Source organism: Amblyomma americanum, chromosome 2 (assembly GCF_052857255.1).
Source record: "Amblyomma americanum isolate KBUSLIRL-KWMA chromosome 2, ASM5285725v1, whole genome shotgun sequence".
NCBI classification, from domain to species: domain Eukaryota; kingdom Metazoa; phylum Arthropoda; class Arachnida; order Ixodida; family Ixodidae; genus Amblyomma; species Amblyomma americanum.
Genome location: NC_135498.1, coordinates 66,385,421 through 66,412,258, shown reverse-complemented (window position 1 = coordinate 66,412,258; position 26,838 = coordinate 66,385,421). Strand labels below are relative to the sequence as shown.

The following is a 26,838-nucleotide window of genomic DNA, read 5'->3' as shown; positions in this document are numbered from 1 at the left end:
TTAGAATGGCTGTCCGACCATTCTCCTCGTTTTCTTGGCATGTATATCCCTGTAATTTTGGCGTGAAGCCCCAGGTCTCTTACAGAGCAATGACGTCGGGCGGAATTAGCTGCTTGTTGATGTACTGTTGTAATTGTGTCTGTTTTCTTCGGTACCCTCTACAATTCCACTGCCAGATTTAAAGCTTTTCGTTTTCGCCTCTTCCTTTATTGGGACTGGCCATGATTAGTTCCCTGAATGCGTTCCTAATGTTGGACGTCGCTGGTCAAATTTTTCTTTGACCCCTTGTGTTCTTTCTTGTTTAATAATAATAAATAATAATAATTGTTTTTTTTGGGGGGGCGAAGGAAATGGCGCAGTATCTGTCTCATATATCGTTGGACACCTAAACCGAGCCGCAAGGGAAGGGATAAAGGAGGAATTGAAAGAAGAAAGGAAGAAATAGATGCCGTAGTGGAGGGCTCCGGAATAATTTCGACCACATTGGGATCTTTAACGTGCACTGACATCGCACAGCACACGGGAGTTTTAGCGTTTTTCCTCCATAAAAACGCAGCCACGGCGGTCGGGTTCGAACCTGACCGCGGCGGCTGCGTTTTTTTTCTTGTTTGCGCATGTTGCGTATTTCTGTGTTTTACATCTCTATTCGTTGCTCTACAACGTTGAATTTCTGTCTCATCTCTGCCATGAACTTGACAAAGTATTCGGATGCTTCTGATGCCAGGTCTTGTGGCTGGATGCCCTGAAAGGGGCTCCCGCCCATCTCACAAATCAATACACGAGGCTAGCCCAAACGAAGTCGGGTCGGCACTTGCTAGCCCGCCTTCACATCCAACATGATTTTCACATTCAGGAGCGGGTCCGAGTGCCCGAACTCTGGAGACGCGCCGTCAGAGTTCGACCCCTCCCCACTAAGATGGACAAGGAGGATCATAGTGGTCGTCGTCAGGCTAGGGCGGAAGCCTTAGCGCACCACTATGACAACAAACATGGTGTCTTTTACGTAGATGTAGCTGGGCCTACCCACGGGGGGTGGTACACGGCCGCGGTCATACATCAAGAAATACAGGTGGATGGGCTTTCCTTTCGAGCCCCAGGCACAACACAAGCTGAAGAGGTTGCCATCGCCCTAGCTGCTTCTCATTCAAAATCCAAACACATAATAACAGACTCACGTTCGGCATGTCGCAATTATGAGGCTGGCTGGATAACTTCACTAGCTGAACGAATACTAAGGAACTGCAGCCGGGATATCGATCCTACACCCCGCTGCCTGGTTTGGACTCCGGGTCATCAGGGCCTAGCAGGAAACGAAGCTGCAGACGCGGCGGCCCGAGCACTCATTCACCGGGCATTCCCATTGGCTCCTGAGCACCTGGAACCTGAAGGTAGCTACTTACTCTCCTTCAAAGCTATCACATCCTATTATAAGGATATGCATCGCCTCTACCCGGCCCCTGCAAAGGGACTGGGGAAAGCAAACGAACGCGTTCTACTCCGATTATTCACGAACACAGTGCTGTGCCCGGCAGTACTAAAACACTTCGATCCTACGTTCACTGGCAGGTGCAAACACTGTTGGGAGGTGGCTGACACCTACCACATGGTTTGGGCCTGCCAGCGCAACTCAGCTCTCTCCCCCCACCCCAACCCTACCAGAGAGGAATGGGAGGCGGCCCTGCTTGGCTGTTCGGACCTTCAGTCCCAAAAGGCTTTGGTCAAGAGGGCTAAGCTGGCGGCTTCGACCAATGGGGTCCCGGAATAAGGACTCCACCCATTGCGGGGCTCTTTAAAGAGCCTCACCTCTTTCATTAAATAAAGGCTTTTCACCACCACCATCCCGATTGGAGGTCCCTGACTGCTCTCATTAGCTCTTCAATCTTTTTATCCTGCTCCTCTACCTTCAGTCTGAGTGCCTTTTTTTCTTTTTCTGAGTCTCGCGTGTACTGATGTTGTTATTTCGACTATTGTTAGCCTAGTGCGAAACAAGCTATTTGGGAGGGCCTGCACCCCAGCTCACCTTGCCGTTGTTGTTGTTGTTGGGCTTCTGTTTCTTCTGTTGCTGCTGCGGCTGTTGTCTGCCTCTCTTGATGCCTTGGGACGACCGGGAATCGTTGGTCCGTGACCGGCTCGGCGAACGGTTCCGTGAACGGCTCTGCGAACTCCCCCTTTGCTCCTTGCTCTGGTTCCTGGATTGGCTCCGAGATTGGCTCTGCTCGCCCTCTGAGCTGAGCCATCTCTTCCACTGCTGCTGCTGCCTGCTCCGGCTCTTCTGGCGGCTTTGACGTCCGCCATAGGACGGCCCGCGAAGCTCCTTGAACTGCTTCAGGTGCTCCTTGCAGTCCCTGGATCCGGCGGCATGGTCGCCTCTGCATACCAGGCACTTTGGCTGACACTGATGTCCTTCCGGTGGGTTCTGTGCTCCGCACTGCCTGCAGGCCCTGGCATCCGGCGTCGGACATACGTCGGATCTGTGGCCTTGCTGTCCGCAGCTGTAGCGCCCTTGCCGCGTCGGTCGGTATAGGTGGCATTTGTATTGGCCTCTCCACCAGTTGACCATCTTGAGAATGAAGGGTCCGTCGAAGATAATGATGGTTGTCTTCGACTTCCCCAGCATTCTGGCCCCCGGTATGGTTACACCCTGGGTACGCAGTGTCAGGTTTTCCACCAGTTTTTTTTTTCCGTGGTCCCGGCGTCTATCTCGTGGATCACGGCACGCTTGCAATCTTCAGGTGTCGCTACGTAGGTGTTGACTTGAAAGGAGCGTCTTCCGAAACTCAAGCTGGTGATTCCCCGAATTAAGTTCGCGGTCTCGTCGCTTGGTGTGCTCGCTATTACGATGTTGGAGCCCAGTCGCAATCTGACGGTAAAGTCCTTGCCGCCTCTAATCTTGTTTCCGCAGGCCGCGACGATGGCTTTCACTACATCGGCTCCTTGCAGTGCCTTCACCGGCAATCCATCCTTCGGTCTAATAATAATAAGAGGCGGCGTCCTTTGGGCCGCTGCGTTGCTCTCCCGCCGTTTGAATTTGGCGCGCTCGCGCTTTCCGCGCCGACAACTGCGTCGCTCGTTGTGACGTCACTCGCCGGCGCCATCTTGCCATTGTTTGCCCCTGCCTGGGGCGCTCCATTCTTAAAAATGGCGGCGTTCCGTGAACCGCGTTTTCGAGCCTTAATTTGGCGCTTGGTCAGGAAGAGAGTCCAATCGTACTCACTCTTCGGATGATTTGTTGGGTCCGCTGCTTCGTGAAGCATAAAAGCGCCTTCGTAGCCCCGGTGTCCGCTGCCTCTAGGTCGGAGGTGGCCTCGAGGTGGTCGGCTTCCATTTCTTGAGCTTCGAGCATAATTTGGGCGAATCTGCTCAGTGATGATTCGAAATTCAGCAAACTCATGTGGCGGAAACCGACTCTAGGCTGCGTCGATGCCATGGTGTCAATCTTGCTGCCCGCAAGCGCCGTAAAGCGACGTTAGGCCTAGCGCTTGCGCTCCGCTCGGCCATGTGGGAGGCCTCAAAAGTCCGATAAAAACAAAAAAAAATGGGCCTACCGTATTGAAATTGGTATCCAGGTGGTTAGAATCGTGAGCGGTATCAGATACAAGCAGTGGTTGATGGCCCGATGAGGGATAGCGGTCCGAGTTGGTCGAAAAAATGCGGAGCCCATGCGACGCACGTCCGCACACCTCCGCTGCTACGACGGAACCCCGTCAAGCGGGAAAGCGTCTGCGGCATCGCATGAGCAGGTCATAAAAGTGGGTTCTACATAAAACGCCTGTGCACTTTGATGCGTTCAGCGGAACGCTACGTGCGATCGGTGCGACGCCTGTCGCGGAGATCGACACCCGAGCCGCGCCCGTAAGGGAAGGAAAAAATTGGAGGACGCTTAAGCTTCGTCTGTAAGAGTGAGACGCGACAACGTGCTGCTGCGTTGCCAAGGGGTACACGGAACGCCATCGCCTGTTCGGCGCGACGCGCGGCCCGTTGGACAATTTAAAGAAAGGACGCCTGTCTCACATATCTCGGTGGACACCCGAACCGGGCCGTAAGGGAAGGAAAATGAAATGAAAATTGGTTTTAAGGAAAGGAAATGACGCCTGTAAGGGAAGGTACATTGCGAGGAGGAGGATTTTTCGCGACGCCGACACCGGCTTTTCTGCGACACGAGCTCCTTAAAGGGCGGTTCACATGCAAGCGAATTTGCGAACAGAGCGAACAGCGGCGCGGCGCTGCGAAGCGGTTCGCGAGCTTTCGTTTCACATTTATCGCCGCTCCGTTTCCCACCGCTGCGAAAACCAATGTTGCTGGCAAAAGATATGCGCCTGCAACCGGTTCTGGTGGCCTGCAAACACACACAAAAAAAACGTAATATAAAAGCATTGCTTTGTCATTTCTTTTCACAGTTTATTTGAATAAATATAATCATTGCGTTTTAAGCATTAAACAGCACTTTATACAATTTCTTTCCTAAACAAAAGTTTGTACGTGCGGCGTACAAACTCGCATGACAAAGCCGGGCTAAGGTGGCTAGATTGGGAAGGTGTGAAGACCGCGGCGCTTTCCGTCGGCCGCGCGTGACCCCTCTGCGCACTGATGCCGCCAGGAGGAATGTGGCGCTGCTAGTAGCGGCGCGGTAAGCTCAGCCGCGTCGGCCTTGCGAACCCCGTAGCAGTTAGTCCAGTTCGTTTCGTCGCCTGTATTGGAGTGTCTGTAGCAGCGTTTTTTCATCCGAGGGCGCGATGCCTTCGACAACAAAAATGAAGACGGAGCGTTTGTGCTTTGCGCCTGGGTGTGGCATGGGATACAGAAAAACAAAACCTTTCTGTTCCTTGCCCCTGCCTGTCAGGGAATGTTTGCCAAGTGGTCTCGAGCGATCCCAAGTGCCGACAAGGCCGTCAGTATCATTTTACAGTATTGTCACCATCCTTGAAAATGAACTTGCACATGCGTTCAGCCGAACGCGCTTGCATGTCGAAGCTGCGGAAGAGGTATTCTACAGTAAATTAGTGATATGTGCCAAAAATTAGTCGTTTTTAGCATTCTGTTGCGCTGACAGCATTAGTTGTACGTTTTTATTGTCTCACAAGGATTTTTTTTCCCTTAAGGATATAAATCAGGAGGATAGTGAGAAAAAACGGAAAACACTGAAGCTTTTTGTGTTGTAGATACAATTCTGAAAAATTTTCCCCCTCACTTGTAAATAAACGATTTCATGGCCAGATGTGCTTTTTCGTTGCTAACATGAGCGTCAAGATGGCATACATGCTACAGGTTCGCAAGCGGCAACAAAAACCGGTTTGTGCGTTGGGGCGACTGGTTTGTGCTTTAGTGCGCCTTCATCCTACCCGCCGCGGTGGCTACTAGTGGTTATTAGGGTGCTCGGCTACTGATCCGGAGTTCCCGGGTTCGAACCCGACCACGGCGGCTGTGTTTTTAGGAGGAAAAACGCTAAGGCACCCGTGTGCTGTGCGATGTCAGTGCACGTTAAAGATCCACAGGTGGTCGAAATTATTCCGGAGCCCTCCACTACGGCACCCCTTTCTTCCTTTTTTTTTCAATCCTTCCCTTATCCCTTCCCTTACGGCGCGGTTCAGGTGTCCATGATATATGTGAGACAGATACTGCGATATTTCCTTTCCCTAAAAACGAGTTTTCATTTTCGACTTCAGCCAATGCGACTGCAGTTATGAGGTCCTACAGCACGCATTACAACCTGCTTTTCTCGCCGTACGTACGTGTAGTGGCTGCGTTTCGGTGGCGGCGCAACGCATAGTGTCAGTGCACGTTAAAACCCAGGTCGTTTAAATTATTCCGACCCGCCGTGGTGGCTCAGTGGTTAAGGCGCTCGGTTACTTATCCGGAGTTCCCGGGTTCGAACCCGACCGCGGCGGCTGCGTTTTTATGGAGGCAAAACACTAAGGCACCTGTGTGCTGTGCGATGTCAGTGCACGTTAATGATCCCCAGGTGGTCGAAATTATTCCGGAGCCCTCCACTACGGCACCACTTCCTTTATTTCTTCTTTCACTCCCTCCTTTATCCCTTTCCTTACGGCGCGATTCAGGTGTCCGCCGATATATGAGACCGATACTGCGCCATTTCCTTTCCCCAAAAACCAATTATTATTATTTTTGGCTGCCTCCATTGTCAGCAAGCATGCAGAGTTTATTTCCCATTATGCCTTAAATTTATGCACCTTATTTATATTTATTCTTACAGTTTGATGCAATGCATAAACTTCACTGCTGCCTAAGATCTCAAAATGATTTTGTTGCAGTCAGACCAAAATAAAATAACTAGAGTGCCCACTCAGCCTTCAAATCTTGTAGCGCTGACTGCGAAGGCATAAGATAACGTATGCGCAAAGAACTGATTTATCAGCGGTTCCTGAATTGGATATAAGCAAACATTAAAGGTAGACAGACGGTGGTTGTTATTACGTCCAAGTGTTTTAAGTAATAAACTATAACGGAGACAGTACACTCCTTTTCTCGAGCTGCCATGACCTCCAAATGTTTAAGTTATAAACTATAACGGATGGATGGAAACAACTTTTATTAGAAGAAAAAAGAAAGAAGAAATCTTCCAGGGTGGTCCTACTGGTCCAGGAGTCCACGGTCTTGGGCCTCACATAAGGCCCGAACCACCAGCCATTTCTGGCCGGCGGGCTGAGCGGTCCGTAAAGCAGCCTCCGAGGAAGAATGAGTGGGATTGGGGATGGGGTACTACCTGTGGGGAAGGACATTCCCAAAGGTAGTGGAAAAATGTGGATCTGGGCACACCACAGGTATTACAATGAGGAGGAAAGGTGCGGTGAAAGCATGAGAGACGGTAGGGTGAAACAAAGCAGCCCGTCTGTAATTGTCGCCATGTGGCGCTGGATAAGGGAGACAAAGTACCGCGGGGTGGTGGTAATTTCATGCGGCTGAGTTTGTAGAATGCGGTGATTTGATGATATGTATAAAGAACCAATGGGGCCTCTTGCTCAAGGTTGGGTGCCTGATCGTCCGGGGTCCGGGAGGAGAGTTCTCGGGCCAGCGCATGAACGCGCTCATTACCGGGCATCGAGGCATGCCCAGGGATCCACGACAGAGTAACCGTTCGGTCGAGAGAGGTGGCTCTGGCAAGAATACGGTGTGTAACCGGCGTCGCCACGCCCTTTAGGTAGTGGCGGTATGCGGCCTGGGAGTCTGTGCAAATTTCGGTTATGTTTTTGTCAATGGTGGAGTGGGCCAGCGCAAGTGCGATGGCGGCTCCTTCCGCCTCTGCAGGTGAATTAGTTCGGATAGTGGCGCCCCCCTCCCCCCCCCCCCCGTGCGGCCTTCATAGGCTGCGACTGCCGTGAAGAATCTTACTTTCAAAATTTCTGCCACGTCGACATAACGGATATCGGAGCGGTTGCTGTATGTTTTGGTGTAACAGCTAGCTCGAGCCTGCCGCGCCTACCCTGATGGAGGCTAGCGTTCATATTGCGCGGTAGAACCTTCTGATATATGTGATCCTGCGTGCGCAGAGAAATCATGTAAGGTGTAGGACTTGTTGGAGTGGGAATGAGTGGATTGAGACGGAGCTGTCGCAGTACGCATTGTCCTGTTTCCGTGCGACTCAGGCGGACTAATTGGTTGGTGCGTTGAGCCTCTATTAATTCGATCACGGTATTGTGGGTACCAGTGGCCAGGAGGCGTTTCGTGCTATCTGTCCGTGGAAGACGTAGGGCGGAGGTGACAGCCGTGCGTATTAGGATGTCTGCCTGTTGTGTTTGGCGCTGAGTGAGTATGTGGTATCGGAGGTGGTATGTAATGCGGCTGATGATTAATGCATTTGTCATATTGAGGGCCTCGCGTTCAGACAGCCCATGGTTGCGTGCTGCCACCCGCTTGATTAGTGCAGCCACCTGTTTGATCTGCCTTTGCAAGAGCTGAAGGGTGGCGGTAGCATCGAGTGTGTTAATTCTTAATGAAAAGGCTGAGAATCTTCACCTGAGACGCAATGGGCACTGGATTCTCTTACATGTGCAGTTCAATGGGGTGTCAATGGGCAGGGGTTTCAGTTGCAAGAGGTCCGATTTATTTGGAGAGCAACGGAGGCCTGTGTTTGCTAATTGGGTGGTGGTGATGTCTATGGCAGATTCCAGGATATCCTGGGCTGTTCCAATAGATCCTCCCGTCGTCCAGAGGGTTATATCACCTGCGTATATGGCTGTGTGGAGCCCCGGGATAGCAGCAAGGGCCTTTGCCAGTGGAGCTAGGGCAATGTTAAACAGTAAAGGTGATAGGACCGCCCATTTTGGGGTTCCCCGGTTAGGCAGGGGGAAAGGCTGGGAGGCGACATCCACAAGATAGAGTTTTGCCGTGCGTCCCTGAAGGAAGGACCGAACATATTGCCATATGTGGGTGCCGCAGCCCGTGGTGGCTAATGTCGTCAGGATATGGTCATGGCTTAGTGTGTCGAAGGCCTTATGAATATCCAGGGCCAGTATGGCTCGCGTAGCGGCTGTACGGCGCTTAGTGTAAAATAGACTCTTTAAGGGCGAGAAGTACGTCTTGCGCCGAGATGTTTGGACGGAAGCCAAATTGAACGTTGGAGAGAAAGCCTGTTGGCGTCTACAAGGGTCCTTCTCTCCCCCCCCCCCCTTTGCTGTTTACGGGGTGAAACGGCCCTCCGCTGTCTGAGAACGGCTTTGGTGAACCTGTCTTTTGTCCTCTACGCCGGACCCACCCGGGACATGTTTCTCCCGGAGGGGACGACGGGGGAGCCGGCGAGCGGCGGGACTGCAAATGAGCCGTGGCAAATGCGGCCGGTTTTGACTAAGCCAACGTCTCCGGAATCCTCGTGCTTCGAAAACAACTTCGACTTAGACTGTGCTTTCCCACGCTCTACGTGAAAGCTTCTGCGAACTGCGGTGGGATCCTTTCGCTCCCACGCTACCGCTGTGAGGTGCAGGTGACTGACCTTCGACGCGGCCATGGGACCCCCTTCGGGCTATTCATCACTGAAGCCTGCACAGCGCGGACCCTAATCTGCCAGAAGTGGCAAGAGTGTGTGGCTGGGGGGCGGACCCGGAAGACTGGACACGTGATCTACATCACAGTGATTCGACGCATTTTTAATGAACTAGATTCCCCAACTAGGGACCTGGGGACAGCGGACCCTATTTAAGCACCGATCTGGCGTGTGATCAGCCAGCTCCCGATTCACTCTTTCAATCTTTGTATAAATGTAGATAAACCCTTCAGTCTCTTCTTCACCTCGAAGACCCTCTCATCTCTTCGTCACCCCCACTACAGCAGTCTCCCGATCCGGAACCCAGCGACACCGACCTTGGCGAGAGACGGCACAGGCGAACCAGGGGCCCGCATCTAACAACTGGTGGCAGCGGTGGGATCGAAGCGCAATCCCCCAACACCGGTGGCCTGCTACGGGAGAGAAGCCCCGCATCTAACAGCGTTTTGCCTCCATAAAAGCGCAGCCGCCGCGGTCGGGTTTGAACCCGGAAACTCATTAGCCGAGCAGGTTTCAAAAGTCCAAACCTGGTTCTAAAACCAGGTTCCAAATGTCATTCGCGAACCTCCACCCAATCCATGCCGATCGAGTTCAGTGGTCATTGGAAGACGCTGTGTATCACCGGCCGATCCTCATATTGAGAATTCGATGAAAAAAGAGGCCGTGAATGTGACAGGCTGGCCGGAATGCTTGTTTGCGGAGTCCGTCTCGCGTGCAGTTTCTCCATCTGTTTCAGTTTGCCTCACTTTTCGATCTACATCTGTCTGGACCTTGAGGCCGCTATGCCGCCAGAATTAGCATTAGCTCTGTCCGACTTGCACTTGTGCCGTCTTAGGACAGCTCGCGGCGTAATATATGCGCCGCACCTCATAACACGCTGCTGGTGAAGCGAATTAAGGCCGCAGCTGCATGGCACCCACGCCAGCACCGCGGTGGCGGCGGTGACGTAATGCTTTGCATTCATTTTTGTACTTTCAGCTGTTCGCGCGTGCGCCCTCATATGTTATCGAGTCGATGCAAAATAATAATAACAATTGGTTTTGGGGAGAAAGGAAATGGCGCAGTATCTGTCTCATATATCATTGGACACCTGAACCGCGCCGTAAGGAAAGGGTGAAGGAGGGAGTGAAGGAAGAAAGGAAGAGAGAGGTGCCGTAGTGGAGGGCTCCGGAATAATTTCGGCCACCTGGGGATCTTTAACGTGCACTGACATCGCACAGCACACGGGCACATTAGCGTTTTTCCTCCATAAAAACGCAGCCGCCGCGGTCGGGTTCGAACCCGGGAACTCCGGATCAGTAGTCGAGCGCCCTAACCACTGAGCCACCGCGGCGGGACGATGCAAAAACCGTAGCTGATTTCCAAAGCCTTGAGCCCTTAAGGGACATTTTAACAGGAGAAACGTCTGTACAGGAGATAGCACAGTTGGTGGTAATAAAACTTTATTGGATGCACTGGCGCGGGTTTTAGTGGAGGGTTTCACCACTCCCTTGCCTGGGTGGTAGTCATCATTCCGGGACACCATTGGCGGTAGCCGCTGCCCACGCTCTTTGAACCAGAGCCCTATGGGACTCCAGGTCCAAGCAGCCGGACAAGGTCGCCTTCCAGCCCTCTCTCGTTTGCTGATTTACTCTCTTTATTTGCATATTTTTCTGGAAGGCCATACCATATGATATGCGTCTGCCCACATCTCACAAAATTTACAGTACCCCGAAAAAGTTGGGTTACAGAGCTTACAAACGACCCCGTTTGCAGCCTTCTGAGGTGCCGTTCCTCAATTCTATCCATGCCCTTGGCGGGCTCTGGGAACGTCTACCTACTGAGGCGCAGATACGCTGTAATGTCCGCTTATGTGGCAAGCGGATTCGGTACAGAAGTCCCGACAGAGTCCGGGAATTCAGTGGAACTCAGGGGGGGAGGGGGGTAGCACAGTTAAAAATAAATTTAAAGGACTTCTTGGAATGAGTACGCGCGGCACGTAAAACTGAGTTGGCATTCAGCCATTATTTAATAATATGTGAAAACTGCCCAGCACTGCATCGGACTGGGACTTTGGCCATAGGGTGATCCGCAACTATTCAATAAAGGAAAAATATTTAGGCATAATATTTCCAGATATTAAATATTTCGTACAAACCAGCTTGAACCAAATCTGAGCAGCCCTACCAGCCTCCCGGTCACGAATAGTGGCTAACAGTAGAGTCACTAGTTAACAGAGCAGCACATAACTCCTTGGCCATACGCAGTATATGAAAATTGGTCTTTTGGGGAAGGAAATGGCGCAGTATCTGTCTCACATATCGGATATCGGCGGACACCTGAACCGCGCCGTATGGGAAGGGATAAAGATGGGACTAAGAGCAGAAAGGAAGAAACGGGTGCCGTATTGGAGGGCACCGGAATAATTTCGTCTACCTGAGGATCTTTAACGTACACTGACATCGCACAGCACACGGGCGCCTTAGCGTTTCGCCTCCATCGAGACGCGGCCGCCGTGGTCGGGTTCAAACCAGGGTACTCCGGATCAGTAGCCGAGCACGCTGACCACTGAGGTAGGTAGGTAGGTAGGTGAAAACTTTATCGATGAGCCTTATGGATGAGTCACTGCCTAGGGTTGGTCTGGCTCTTGATCCCGGGTAGTCCATGACGTGCGGCGACCTCTACAGCCCTCTACCAGCCGCATTTGTGAGGCTGGTTCGGAACTGGAGACCGCGATCTCCCAACCCTCTTTGTCCGTGAGGTTCCAGCGAGATGGTGGTTGGAATTCTCGACAGAGATACAAAATGTGGTCAAAGTTGGCTCTCGGTTCCCCCACAAAGAGAGCATTCGGGTCTGTATTGGCCTGGGTGGATAAGGGCTAACAAAGCCGGTGAAGGGAATGTGCGAGTCTGGTGCTGTCTCCAGGTAGCTCGTTGTTCTTTCGAGAGGGATATGTAACCACGATGACATCACTCTGTGGGCCACACAGGGCAGCACAGGAGACATTGAAACCAGCCTGCAAACAGCGGCGACGATAGTAGACCGCTACGCCCGCCGCTGCGGTCTTCAATGTTCCCCTCAACAATCGGAATTTGTGCACCTCCGCCCCTCACAGAAGTGCACAACTAAAATATCTCTCTCTCTTGAGAGCGGTCCCATACGCGAAAGTGATGAGATACGGGTACTCGGACTCTACATCCACAAACACAGGCGGCCAGGCACTACATTGGCCAAACTCCGTAAGGTGGGGGACCAGGTGGGCCGCATGGTCCGCCGGGTTTCCAAAAAACGCGGAGGGTTACGAAGTAAGGATGCCTTGCGGCTGGCAAACGCCTTCGTAACTAGTCGAATTCTCTATTCGACTCCTTATCTCCACCTACGGAAACAAGAGGAGGACGCCCTTGAGGTCATCCTTCGCAAAATTGTTAAACGTGCCCTTGACCTCCCCATCACTACTTCAAACAGCCGGCTTATGGCTCTTGGGGTGGTGAACACTTTCCGGGAGCTCCGGGAGGCGCACCTTACAAACCAGTACACGCGCCTGTCGCTAACGGAGTCGGGTCGCCGCCTTCTTGCTCGACTCCATATCCAACACACCCCTCCAATGGAAGACAGGTTTCGCATCCCGGAACTGTGGAGACGTGCCCTCCACGTGCGGCCTCTTCCAGCAAACATGTCACACGAAGACCATAATGGTCGGCGCCTGGCACGAGCGGAAGCGCTAGCCCGATATTATGGCAACAAAACAGGTGTCTACTACGTGGACGCCTCCGGCCCTAACCACGGGGGATGGTACACGGCCGCGGTAGTTCACAACAGCAACACAGTTAACGGCCTAACTTTCAGAGCCCGCAGTGTAACACAAGCAGAAGAGGTCGCGATTGCTCTCGCGGCCTCACATTCTAATTCAAAATACATAATCACCGACTCGCGAGGGGCCTGTCGGAACGTCGAACAAGGCTGCACTCCCTTCTTAGCCTATCGAATATACCAAAATTGCATACGGGATACGGACCCCGCACACCGTTACCTCATATGGGCCCCTGCTCATCAGGGGTTGGCAGGAAACGAGGCAGCAGACGCAGCCGCCCGCGCGCTCTCTCACCGGGCTGTTTTCTCCTCCCCATCCGATCAGGAACCCGATTTTAATCCGGTCTATACATTCAAAGATATTACAACATATTATCAAAATTGTCATCGCCTTTACCATAGTCCATGTAAAGGCCTGAAGAAGGCGGATGAGCGGCTCCTTCTCCGCCTTCTCACCAATACATTGCTGTGCCCGGCAGCGCTATAACATTTTGACCCCTCCTTTAGGGGCAGCTGCCCACACTGTAGTGCAGTGTCCTCTGACACCTATCACATGGTGTGGGCCTGCCCCTCCAACCTCGCTATTCCCCCCATCCCCAACCCAACCCGGGAGGACTGGGAGGCGACCCTGCTCGGCTGCCACGACTTAGGGCCGTTGTACGATCGTTTTGGAGCGCCTTCCGCCTCGTCCGCTTCGGGAGCGGTCCGCCAGTTTTCGGCCGCCAGGCGGACGTGAGGCGGAAAGGTGTTGTACGATCACTTTGGCGCTTGCGAGCGAGACGGATGGTCCCAGCATGCCGATTGGCGCGCCGGGCATATCCGTCTGTCCAATAGCCTTCTCCGGCTGGTGGCAACCTAGCCGGCGCGAGCGCACCGCCAGCATCGCTCCACGCGCCGAAACGGGCTCCCGCATCCCAAGGGGCAGATCGGTATGCGCCCGACTACCTTGCACGGTACTCTAATGGAAATGTTGAAGGTGATGGTCTATCCCTTCAGTGTCTTGTAAGTTTTCCATCGCTCGCATCGGCCAGTTGACGATACCAAAACGTTAATAGCAAGCCTGTAGATGCGTGATTGTTATAGCCAAATATTCCAATATAAGAAAAAATGTGTCTATGCACCCCTCTTCGTTAGAAACGAAACACTTTTTTTGCCAGTAAAGCCCTGCGCCAGTCCAGTCCGGGAATGCGAAATATTGTTTTGGAGACTGACATCAACAGCTGCGTTATGCAGACGCATGTGAGACAAGGGCAATGATCGGCTTATTGTTCCGGCGTGTGATGCCCGGCTTAATTTCCGAAGTTACTTAACTACATCTAAACAATTACTAAAAGTAAAAGTAGTCGAAATGTCTGCTTGCACTTGAATGAGCATTTGCATATCAGCGACGGCTCTGCACATTCATCGTTTTGGGGATACGCGTACGCTGTGATCGGCATTAAAATAAAAACACCAGCCGTTTATCTCAGTGGTAGATTAACTTTAGATCATTTTTCCGTTAGCCATAAGCGAGCAGCTGCTAGGCGCATTTCGTGAGTGTTTTAGTTTTTCTCTTCAGCCTCGCGTATCGCCTTATGGGCACTTCATTTTATGCTGAAATAAAAAATATTGCAATTCTTATGCAGCGAAGAACGAAACGAAATGCCAACTATTTCGCCAACAGAGTTGCGTGCACCGACCTGCTCAGCCACACCTACAAAATTAAGTATTTTGCGAAAATGACCGCCCCAAAACAGAAAAGGTATTCACTTTGAATTCCACATTCCCTTTACTTTTTCTCTCCTTTTTTTTCCCTTTTCTTTTTTTCAAGTTCGCGCTGGGAAAAGAAATGCGAAGCTGCGTTCTCTCCCTCGCGTGCTCGCGAGGGACCGATGCATAGGCGCCCCCCCCCCCCTCCGCTCCCCAAGAGTGATGCCCAAAGGAACGACATGCGTCGGGACCAGATCCCCCTCCCCCCCTTCATAGCAACAACCACCACCACCACCACCACCGCTGCCACTGCCCAGGCCGCGCTCCCCAGTTCAGTCGACGGATGGCCATTTTGCCCCGGCAGGCCGGGGCAGAGCAGAACCGAGGCGGAGGGAGGAGGGGCTCGGACGTCACTGACGTCACGGGAAAAGCAGCCAATAGCTGCAATCCGGTCCCCGGCCGGATGCGCTCGTCCGCCAGAAAGTTGAAGTTCACCAACTTTCCATCCGTTCGCCGAACGAGGCGGATCCGCCAGCTCCGCTCGCGAAACGGACGAGGCGGAAGGCGCTCCAAAACGATCGTACAACGGCCCTTACAGGCCCAACAAGCCTTAGTCGGGCGCGCCCGGGCGGCGGCAACCGCCACTGGGGTCCCATACTAGGGACCTCCACCTAGTGCTTGTACGGATCGGTCCCTTACGGGCTGATCCAAACATACCTCCTATTCATCCGTAATAAATGTTTTCACCACCACCACCACCACCACCCGGTAACGGTCATGTGTGCGTGTCAGGTAATTGGAAAAAAAATTGAAAATTCGTTTTTTGAGGAAAGGACGCAGTAACTGTCTCACATATCACGGTGGGCACCCGAACCGCGCCGTAAGGGAAGGGATAAAGGAAGGAACGAAAGAAGAAAGAGAGAAAGAGGTGCCGTAGTGTAGATGCGCCTGGTTTGATGTCCGCTTTGTTCGATAGGGGACGCAAGCGCCGCGTACCGCAACCATCAGTCAATCGCAATAAGAATGCGCAAGCCGAAACGAATTTCATCAAACGAAAGAACGGGTGAAAACAAATTCTCAGTAGAACTTTTATGCCACACAAGACAAAAAAATCAGACTTTGCAAGACCTCAACCGGGTCGCGCAGTATTCCTCCGATGGGTTTGTTCGATTCAATGAAGTTACTGGCATACATTGGCACCTCGTCTATAATGGGGTCTGCTAGGCGCCCGTTTTGATTTCAACGCTCATACCTCACCTCATATACGTACTAATCTTTCGCCTTTTACTAAAGATTACCGTGAGGAGAGGCACTCCAATGAGCTTATAGGCGAATTTTTGAGAGGCCTTGCCCGTTTGGGCGAGGCCTAATTCTCTAATCCAAAAATAGAATCAGCCATTCTGTCCAACTCACCGCTTCCTATCCTCGCGGTGCGTTTCAAACAGAGTAACTGCGCTGTCTCTTTAATTTCGCTCTCCTTCTCTATGGCTATACCACACCAGCAACCCCCCCCCCCCCCCCCCCCTATATGTATACCCCCACTGCGCATGCGCACAAAATGAGAGGCGCTATCAAGCGGCTCCGGCGCAGCGTCAGACTTGACTTGCTCCGTGGCCGCGGCTTCGAAGGAATGCGCAGACCGGCGAGGTGCGCGCGGCGGCGGTGGCTCCGGCGCGCCAGCTGTGCGCCGTGTGACGTCACTGCTCCTCGCGCATGCGCAGCACGGCTCTCCAAGACTACGCGAGACAGCTCAACATCGGCCAGTGCAGCTCACGCTACAAAAAAATTGTCTGTGGTTTAGCTCTGGTTAACCCCCAAGTCGAATTGCGAAAGCTTCGTTTCTTCGGTACGTCGTCTACGTAGCGTCTCATTCCGACGCTCTAGAGAATTCAAAGCGGTCTCTTCCGCAGTTGAAGAGTCACTAAGGGAGGTGTCACTTCTTCTAGCCGCATCTGCGTTACGACGCTTCTCGAGTCTTGCGGCGCGTTCTTCTGGCGTCTCTTGAGCGCGTTGTCTCTTGCTCGCTTCGTTCTGTCGTTGTTGCGTCTCTTTCGCGCTCTCCATAACGACTACAATATGCACGCCGTTTAGCTAAACGTTGTTCCCGTTCTTCATCCGTTTCTTCCTCACGCCGCCGCTTCTTAGCTGCAGCACATCGTTGCAGCTTCACCTTATACACATCACCCGACATACCGTGGAGGATTCGCTGGGACGATCGCGACGAGCCGAGTTGGGGGGGGGGGGGGGGTCGCTTTTCCACAGCTGGCATGACGATGTATGGATGGAAGGTTGGAGCGTCCCCTTTGAAACGGGGCAGTGGTTGTTGCCACTATGCTCAGTTTTTTTCCCTTTATTTTTGTTTACTCTGCTGTAAGTTGTTAATACAATTCGCCATTTCCTTTAAAAAAAGCGTCTTCCTACACTTTAAAACTTATGTCACCTCTCTGCTTTTGTGCCACCAATCCTTCAATCGCTTTTTGCTTATTTCCACCGCAGATTTATTTACATGACTATTGCTATCTCTAAACCCTAAGGCCTCAGGAAGAGTGACTGTGCCTGCATCGACATCGGGATGGATACCATCGCATTTTAGGATGAGGTGTTTTATTGTTTCTTCAGATTTACCACACACAGCACATGTGTCTTCTTCGTTAATTTTTTTTTCCTGTAGCTGCGCGTTCTAAAAGACACCCTGACCTAGCTTCAAAGAGGAGGGCGCTGCCTCTTGAGTTATCATAAAACGTTTCCTTCCTAATCTGCCTTTCCCAGCATCGATATAGTTCTACACTATGCTTCTTTGCCATTGAATCTATCCAATTTTTACCTTCGACGTCATTAACCTGTCGTTTAATGCTCTTTTTTCTCCTTCCTCGTCTCTGGCAAACTTACTGGCCAGCTTTCTAGTTCGTTTCCGCCACTGTGTGTCAACGCTCTTTCTGTACAGGTATTTGAATACCTTAGCTGCCCACCTGTTATCATCCAATTTCTTCAGGCGTTCTTCGTATAGTACTTTACTCTGAGCTTCCCATGCTTCGAACGTTGCCCAGCCCATATCCCCCTGTACTGCCTAGTTTGTGGTTTTCCCGAGGGCACCTAGTGCTAATCTTCCGACAGTTCTCTGATTTACTTCTAATCGCGACTGAACTGCAGCCCTTAAGCATAGAACCGCATTCCTGAAAGTAAGCCCCGGCACCATTATTCCTTTCCAAATACCTCTGAGAACTTCATACCTTTTGTACCCCCACAATGCCCTATGTTTCATTATCCCAGCATCTCTTGCCCTTTTGCTATGAGAGACTGTTCGTGCTTTTCCGTGTACATATGCCCGTTGTTTACCCATACCCCGAGATATTTGTATTCGGCCACTCGGGGTATTTCATGGCCTTGTATTGTAAGCTCCTGATCAGTTGTGCCGTTGAAAACCATCACACCTGACTTAGTTGCGCTAAAACTGAAACCTAGACTGTCTCCGTCTCCACAGCAATTCACCAAAGTTTGCAAATCTTCCTGGCTTTCTGCTAACAGTACAATATCGTCCGCATACATTAAACCCGGTAGTCGTTGCTCAACAACATTTCCGCCTAATATGTATGACAGATCATAAACTAGATTGCTTCCTTGTAGCCTTCTTTCCATACTTATCATATAAAACATGAACAGCAGCGGTGATAGAGGACGTCACGTACAGCGAGCGCCCCTCCCGGCAGCGGCGCGCAGCTGCAGCATGGAGGATTCGCTGGGACGATCGCGACGAGCCGAGTTGGGGCCCTGCTTTTCCACAGCTGGTATAACGTCACACATAGGTCACGCTAAATGTCAATGGTGGATTCTCCGGGATGACGGCCAAGAGCGGAAACCTCGAGCAGTATTGCTTTCGCAATAAAATTTGACGACGATTAAGCTTCGTCTTTAAAAGTGAGACGCGACAGTGTGTTGCAGTGTTGCTAAGGGGTCCACGGAATGTCATCGCTCGTTCGGCGCGACGACGCCTGAAAGCGCCTGAAACATAGGTATAGTGTGCCGGCGGGTTCACGGCTCTCAGGCCTGAGTACTGGTGGTCCGGTTGAAAATGACGGAGGGAGATTCCCAAAAAATACTGCACCAAGTGGTGTCCTGCATACGCCTGGTTTTCTTATTGCGATTGACTGATGGTTGCGGTACGCGGCGCCTGCGCCACCTATCGACCAAAGCGGGCATCAAACCAGGCGCATCTCCATTCCAGCGCCTCTTTCTTCTTTCGTACCTTCCTTTATGCCTTCCCTTACGGCGCGGTTTGGGCGTACACCGTGATATGTGAGACAGTTAGTGCGTCCTTTCCTCAGAAAGCGAATTTTCATTTTTTTTTTTCAATTCACCGATACGCACACATGACCGTTGCGGGGTAGTCACTGGAAAATGCATCCAATGACTCTACTGCTGTACCCGCCGCGGTGGCTCAGTGTTTAGGATGCTCGGCTACTGATCCGGAGTACCCGGGTTCGAACCCGACTGCGGCGGCCGCGTTTCGATGGAGGCGAAAGGCTAAGGCGCCCGTGTGCTGTGCGATGTCAGTGCACGTTAAAGATCCCCAGGTGGTCGAAATTATTCCGGAGCCCTCCACTACGGCACCTCTTTCTTCCTTCTTTCACTCCCTCCTTTATCCCTATCCTTTCCGCGCGGCGCGCGCGGTTCAGGTGTCCAATGATACATGAGACAGATACTGCGCCATTTCCTTTCCCCAAAAACCAATTATTATTATTATCACGTGAGCAGACTTAAGTGCCCTCAGAATTTCGCACGCAGAACTAACCTGCAAGGAAGAAGAGAGATAATTATTAGAATTGGACCGCTTCTCGGGGACTCGTACTAGAGCTAGCTGCGTCAGCAGCACAGTCTATCTCATGGAGCACTCGATGACGATAATGTCCATGTTGGCAACTCTGGAAAACGGGTGCACACGTTATGGTGACCCGCCGAAAAAAAAAACTTGAGAAAATAAAACAAATAAAAAAGACAAAGACGCACTGCGCCCCCCTTACACACACACGCACACGCACACGCACACGCGCACACACACACACACACACACACACACACACACACACACACACACACACACACACACACACACACACACACACACACACGCACGCGCACACACACACACACGCACGCGCGCACACACACACACACACACACACACACACACACACACACACACACACACACACACACACACACACACACACACACACACACACACACACACACACACACACACACACACACACACACACACACACACACACACACACACACACACACACACACACACACACACACACACAGAGTCACCAAAGCCTCTCAGTTTGGATGACTGAGGTCCTTATAAGGACCTGCGCCTGGCTTGAGTCCACCAGCAGTGTCGTAGGCGCGCCTTGGTGATTGCAGTGCCCATTTCAAGCTCCACTTCGTGAAGCCCAGTGCTTCAGCCAGGGTGGCGCCCTCTCTCGGCTGCGGGACCTGCTTCGCGCAGTGCAGCACTGCCCGCTCCATGGCCCGCTGCAACGTTGGCCCGCTAAGAGTCACTCTATAATGCCCGCTGACTGCAGTGGCGCCATCTGCTGGAAGCGCAACCAGTCACTGGAACTGCCCGTTTCTTTTTATTTATTTTTTTTGTGGGCCAGAAAGTTAGCTGGTTGTTGTGGGGCTTTTACCCGCCGCGGTGGCTCTGTGGTTAGGGCGCTCGACTGCTGATCCGGAGTTCCCGGGTTCGAACTCGACCGCGGCGGCTTCGTTTCGCTAAGGCGCCCTTGTGCTGTGCGATGTGAGTGCTGGTTAAAGATCCCCAGGTGGTCGAAATTATTCCGGAGTCCTCCACTACGACACCTTTCTTCCTTTTTTCTTTCACTCCCTCCTTATCCCTTCCCTTATGGCACAGTTCAGGTGTCGAAAGATATATGAGACAGATACTGCACCATTTCCTTTCCCCAAAAACCAATTATTATTATTGTTGGTGTGGGGCTTAACTAGCTTAACGTCCCAAAGCGGCACATGTGGGCTACAGGGCACGGCTTAGCGGGTGCTCCGAATTAAGTTGACCACATCTTGAGGATATTTAATGCGCTCTGGCATTGCACAGCTGATAATAATAATAATAATTGGTTTTTTTTGGGAAAGGAAATGGCGCATTATGTCTCATATATCGTGGAACACCTGAGGAAGAAAGAGGTGCCCCGGAATAATTTTGACCACCTGCGGATCTTTAACTGACATCCCACAGCACACGGGCGCCTATGTGTTTCGCCTCCATCGAAACGCGGCGGCCGCGGTCGGGTTCGAACCCGGGCATGCAGCGTGTTTGTCGACGTTGTGGCTCGACATCACACTTCAGAGCACAGTGCACGGCTCCGTTCTGCGCCCGCTGCGGCGTCTTTGGGCACCAAGGCCAAGGTTGTGTGCTGCCGTGTCGACGTTATGGTGATCCACACGCTACCGTGGCATGCGCGATCAAGCCCTCGTACTCTGAGGCTGCGGCCCGACCTGCACCTCCACCGGCTGCACAGGCAGCCGATGAAGCCATCAAGGAACGCGGCGTTTCCGACACCAACGGCTTTGTGAGTGGTTCCTCGGCGTCTCTGAATGTATCGGTGGAGGAAGCGGTGCCTACGGCTGATGCGTCCAGTGATGAACCTCGCAAGCCGGCATTAAATGTGCCTGCTATGTCAGCCTCAGTCACTCCAAGTGTACCTGCCGCTACGGAGGCCGAGCCCATTGCGCCCCTGTAGGTCTCTGATGCTGGGGACAGGCCGCTTTCGCAGCCTGCGCGGCAGCCCGCAGCCAGCGTTGCGGTTTTGAGCGACAACGCCAGTGTATCTGAGGCCGATGGTGACGAGAGCAGCTTGTCGTCCTCAGCTTCTTCAGTCAACCTCGTCATCGACGAGACTATCATCGTGCCTGGGCAGGAGCCGAGGCCGCCGTCGTCATCTCCTTCGTCATCGCAGTTTAGTGTCGGCACAAATATTTCGCCTGGGCAGGAGCCAAGGCCATCTCCTGACGTGGAATCTGTGCAGTCGCCGTCCTCTTCTGCATCGAGGATTAGCGCCAGCACTTCTAGTACTCTCTCTTCGGATGTTGAGATGGTCGCTTTGAGCTCCAGCTTAAAGCGTCCACATACGTCGACTACGGACTCGGACAACTCTTCTGGTCGGGCAAGGAGGCCTCGTGCCTCCTCTGGTCCGACTCTACGAAAACAGTGAGATGGTTTGGCGCCGTTCGTAGCGCGCATTGTATTGCTTAGACATCACAACTCGTTGTTTTTGTTTTTTTTTCATTACCAAAATGGCTACACTTAACATCATCACGCTTAACGTGCAAGGGTTTCGCAATGTTATGAAGCAGACCGAGGTGGTCGCTTTCGCTCGTTCATCGGGCTGCGATATCCTCTGCCTGCAAGAAACTAATTTTTTTCGCCTCAGTGACGTGTTGGAATTTAAGCGTAGGTTTGGTATCGATGCTTTCTTTTCGTACGCTAGCACGCGTTCTAGCGGAGTTGGCGTTCTTGTTCTGAACCGAATACTTCTGCGAGACCATCATGTTACCTACGATGCGCTTGGACGCGTGCTGGCGTTCGACTGCACATTTAACTCACTTCGTCTGAGACTTCTTTGCATCTACGCACCTGCGCATTCTAATTTGGTAAACTCATTTTATAAAAATCTTGATGTGTATTTTCTTGGAGGACGAAACGTTGTGCTGTTGGGCGATTTCAACTGCGTGCTCGATACGGTCGCTGATGTGCAGGGCCCTGGCAGAGGCAGACCAAGCTGGAATGCGCGCGAGTTGCGCCGCCTAGTCAACCAGTTTCTGTTAACAGATGCTTATGAGCTCCTGCATGGCGGCGTCTTTGTGTGGACTTGGCGTCGCGGATTGTCGTCAAGCAGGCTAGACAGGGCGTACGTACCGACGGGCCTTTCGAGGACAGTGGGTGCTGCTAATGTAATTACGCTGCCATCCTCACCGGTACACATATCAGACCATCGCCCCTTTCTTCTGTCGCTCAGGGTTCCGGCGGCTGCAGTGTCTCCTTTCAGACCATGGCGTTTGGATGTACGCATCCTTCACGATGCCAGCACGAGAGAAGGACTAACGCGGGCCTTGCGGTTTTCGGTTGTTGGGGCCGTGCCTGGTGACTGGGATCGTCTGAAGGAGCAGTGGCGTCACCATTGCGCCGCTTCTGGTCGAGCCCTTAGAGCTCGCGTCTCAGCTGAGGTTCGTGTTATGACGGCGAAGCTCCGTATAGCTCAGCGCACCCCGTCGCCATCGGCGCTTATGTGTGCATGGAAAGAGGAACTTTCAGAGCGTCTCCAGCGTCTTTTACGATCATCCTCTCTGACAGCGGCCGCATGGCGTTGTCGGCGCAATCCAACTTCTCATCCAGAGGTGCTTCGGTTTGCACGCCAGGAGCTGTTGTGCGCTCAAGGTGCCCCTGCTTTTACCTCTTCCGTCGGTGCTGTGGCCCAGCCAGTTGGCAGGAATTTCAGTGCGTTTTTCGTCCATTTCAGGGATATTGCTCAGTCGCACTTTTTGGTTCATCGCGATGACGTTTCCGCACACCCTTTTTTTGCAGGCTTGCCGCAGGTTGCGGATGAACTTCATGATGGCCTTATGGCTCCGCCAACAACAGATGAAATCAAGGAGGCGTTAGATTCCATGAAACGAGGCTGAACGCCTGGGCCAGATGGTCTTCCTGTGGAGTTCTATTTACAATTCTGGCATATAGTCGGCCCCATTTTCACGGCAGTGTTAAAAATCTGTTTCACTCGGAATGTCCTTCCTAATTCATTTACAAGAGGCCGCATCGTTCTGATCCCTAAAAAGTCTTCTTTCTCGACATGTCCGGCAGATTGGCGCCCTATTACCTTACTAAATACAGATTATAAAGTATTAGCAAAATTACTCGTCCGCCGTTTACGGGCTCTTCTCCCGTCCCTCATTTCCTGCCACCAGGTTTGCTCCATTCCGGGTCGTGAAATACATAGTTTATCTTCTGTAACGAGAGATATCCTAGAGTATACTATACGGCGGCGCGCACAGGGTCTTCTTGTTTCTCTAGATCAAGAGAAGGCATTCGACTTTCTAGAGCATGAGTATATTTACGGTGCACTGGATGCTTTCGGTTTCCCACCTTCTTTAGTGCTACTTATTAAAGAGATGTACAGAGATATTTCAAGCACTCTGTTCCTCGATGGCTGGGAAAGTACCGCATTTGATGTTGGCCGCGGCGTCCGTCAAGGTTGTCCGCTCTCCCCTCTTTTGTTTGTCTTAGCATTAGAGCCTTTCCTTTTGGCAGTCAATCACCATTCTCTCATTAGCGGTCTGGCATTGCCAGGTAGTGAGAGTGTACGCGTCACTGCTTATGCAGATGACATCACGCTATACTTAGCTGATGAACGCAGCCTGCTCGAAGTTTTAAACGTTTTTCGAGAGTACGCCTCCTTGTCGGGGGCTGCTCTTAATTATTCCAAGAGTCATTACTTTTTTGTAGGGTCACCTCAGAGACGTATAACGAGTACAATACCTTTGCAGTGGTGTGAGCAGATGCGCATTTTAGGAGTGACCTACGCCTGTGCTGGAGTATGGGATGGTATGTGGTCTTCGGTCGTAGAGGGTATTACAGCTCGTGTGCAGAGGGCCCAGACCTTTGACCTTCCTCTGCTTGAGAGGCGCTACCTGGTTCAGTCGGTCGTGCTGGGTGCCTTTTGGTACCTTTGCCACATTGTTAAACCACCCCTGCGCGTCATAAGGCGGGTGCAGACTACAGTTTTTTCTTTTTTTTGGTCAGGCGGAACCGAGCTTGTGCCTCGTGCTGTTCTTGGACAACCACGTGAGAGAGGTGGTTTTGCCTTCCCAACGTTGACCATCACGTCCTCACTGTTAGCATTGAAGTGCATGTTGCGTATCCTGCTGGGGGACGCGTCTCCGGCGCGAACCCTGGCGCGGTACTTTTTGGGCCCTTCCTTGCGCTTTTTGGATCCCTCGGCCCCAGTTAATCATGGTCCTCAATCAGAGAATCCTACCGCTATATATACTACGGCAGTGGCCTTTTTCAGGCATGCAAGCGCAGTAGCACCTGACGTCAACATCCTTACAGACCGTGTCGTGAATATTATGGGCTCGCTGTTGTTGCCTGTTGTGCCGGCGGCTCGCCGCTCACCGATGCGCCGCGTTCAATGGGCGCGCATAACATCGACGCCTCTTCCAGACCATCTACGTGACTTTGTGTGGAAACTTGGTTGGGCAGTGCTGCCTACTTGTGATCGGCTGGAGCGATGGGGCGTTTTACGCTCCAGTACCTGTCCGAATTGCCCGCTTCCGGAATCTAATCGCCATGCTACAGTCACCTGCATGGTAGCACGTGTCTTTTGGCGCGCCGTTCATGCGGGATTCCGTGGGCAGGGCATTTCGAGCTTTGTCTCCCGCGGCCGCTTCCCCAGCGGCCGTTTTGCTCGCCTGTTAATTGTTGCAGGTCTTTTTAGTTTATGGCGCAATCGATGCACCGCGGTCGCTGGTGGCTTTCGACGCCGAGCTGTGTGGCCAATACTTGGCCGTCTTAGAAGGGAGCTGATCAGTTTCTTGTCAGAGGAACTCTTTTTCTTGGGAGAGGAAGAGTTTCTCCGGCAGTGGTCATGCCCATTCATTTCTGTTAACAATGAACGTCTTGTTCTGGTCTTTAGACCAAACTGGCGCTAGGGTCTTCTTCTTTATTCCCCCCCCCCCCCCTTTTTTTTCCGTGTCAGATTTTTCCGGTATCACTCACTGCTAATAATCATGCCACGCCGCTTTAAATCGCACACAAGAAATTCCTGTTAGTTATTCAAAGATGTTTTGGCACTCTAATTGGCTCGCCTTACATGCTGAGCGTCATGTCAACTTGTGAATGTCAAATGTATCCGGTAACCTTGGCATGTGTACATATGTAAATAAAATTTTTTCTAATCACTCCGGATCAGTAGCCGAGCGCCCTAACCACTGAGCCACCGCGGCGGGTGAGTTTGAAAATTGAAAATTGGTTTTTGGTAAAGAAAATGGTGCAGTATCTGTCACATCTCGGCGCGGACACCTGAACCGCGCCGTAAAGGAATTGGATTAAGGAGGAACTGAAAGAAGAAAGGAAGAAAGAGGTGCCATAGTGGAGGACTCCAACCACCTGGGGATCTTTATATAATGTGCACTGACATCGTGCTTCATGTAAACTGAAACGCGGCCGCTGCAGCGGCCATGATTGGACCGTGGTCCTCCGGTTCAGTAGCAGAGCGCCTTAACCACTGAGCCACCGCGGCGGCGGGTAAGCGCCACAAAGGATTAAGGGAACATGGGGTTTTAGGCCGGTACACATCTATTTCTTTCAGCATCTTTTTCCTCGCATATATATTCCTGAGTGAGGGAAATGAATATGGCAATCAAAACTAATGCAGCTTTGTTTGCTTTTAAATCTGACATTTGTAATTAAGCATTGATGTCATTTCCTTAGAAACTGATTTACATTCCAGCACTTCGAGCCGTGTCTAGTCCTTTCCAACATTACTCCAGTATAGTCACCCTGTATGCAAGTATGCTCATTTTTTTACCTGCCTGAGTACACATAACCTGGTGGGCTCATATTTTAAACCATTGTCAATATTGCAATTTTTTTTATTTCCTGTTTTCTGCATGCCTCAATTCCCAATGTGCAGGTCTATAGGCTTGCCGGTTATCCTATGCTTGACATGCGTGGTTCTTCTGTGCTTGCAGCGTTACTGTGCACCTGACAGTGGATGACGTCAATGAGTTCGCGCCCCGCTGGGAGGAGGAGTCTTACCAAGGCAGCGTGGATGAGGGCCGGCCGCCACACGAGCGTGGTCTCCGCGTGCGTGCTCTTGATGCTGACTGCACGCCCAAGACCAGTGAGATCTGCAAGTATGACATCCTGGATGCACATGTGCCCTTCTCCATAGACTCTGAAGGTGAGCCACCTGCAACAAGAAATCTCTTTTGTTGCCAACGGCATTTTTTTCTTTTAGTTTAGGAATATTCAGGGCAATGGTGGTTACAGCTGGCACAGGACAGGGCTAATTGGATATCATTTGGAATTAACAGTCTTTGTCATGCAGTGGATGTAGTCAAGCTATCATGATGGTGATGAAGAAGAAAAGAGTCCCATACCTGGGTACCCCTATGCAATAGAACACCCACTATTAGGCATCCTGGATAACAAGTTCACTATTCAGACATGGGAGTCTTTGGTTGTAGCTAATTGCAGTGGGGCTGATGGTGCCATGAACACTTGAGAATGCCCCTTGCTCACCTCTGAGTGTAAACATGCACAGTTATGGTGTTGCACGGGT

General features: G+C 51.9%; 1 protein-coding gene and 1 non-coding gene across 2 annotated transcripts in view; both read left to right on the top strand.

The window, feature by feature from the left end:
* The window catches only part of LOC144119731 (calsyntenin-1-like), a 47,371-nt gene that overhangs the window by 17,276 nt on the left and 3,257 nt on the right, over positions 1-26,838 (top strand). Inside the window, exon 2 of the mRNA XM_077652281.1 lies at positions 26,246-26,457. Coding sequence (XP_077508407.1) covers positions 26,246-26,457 — 212 coding nt within the window. The remainder of the gene's footprint in view (positions 1-26,245; positions 26,458-26,838) is intronic.
* Positions 15,716-15,838, top strand: LOC144122282 (U5 spliceosomal RNA). Its single transcript, XR_013312887.1, has one exon. It is a non-coding gene; the product is annotated as a U5 spliceosomal RNA (small nuclear RNA).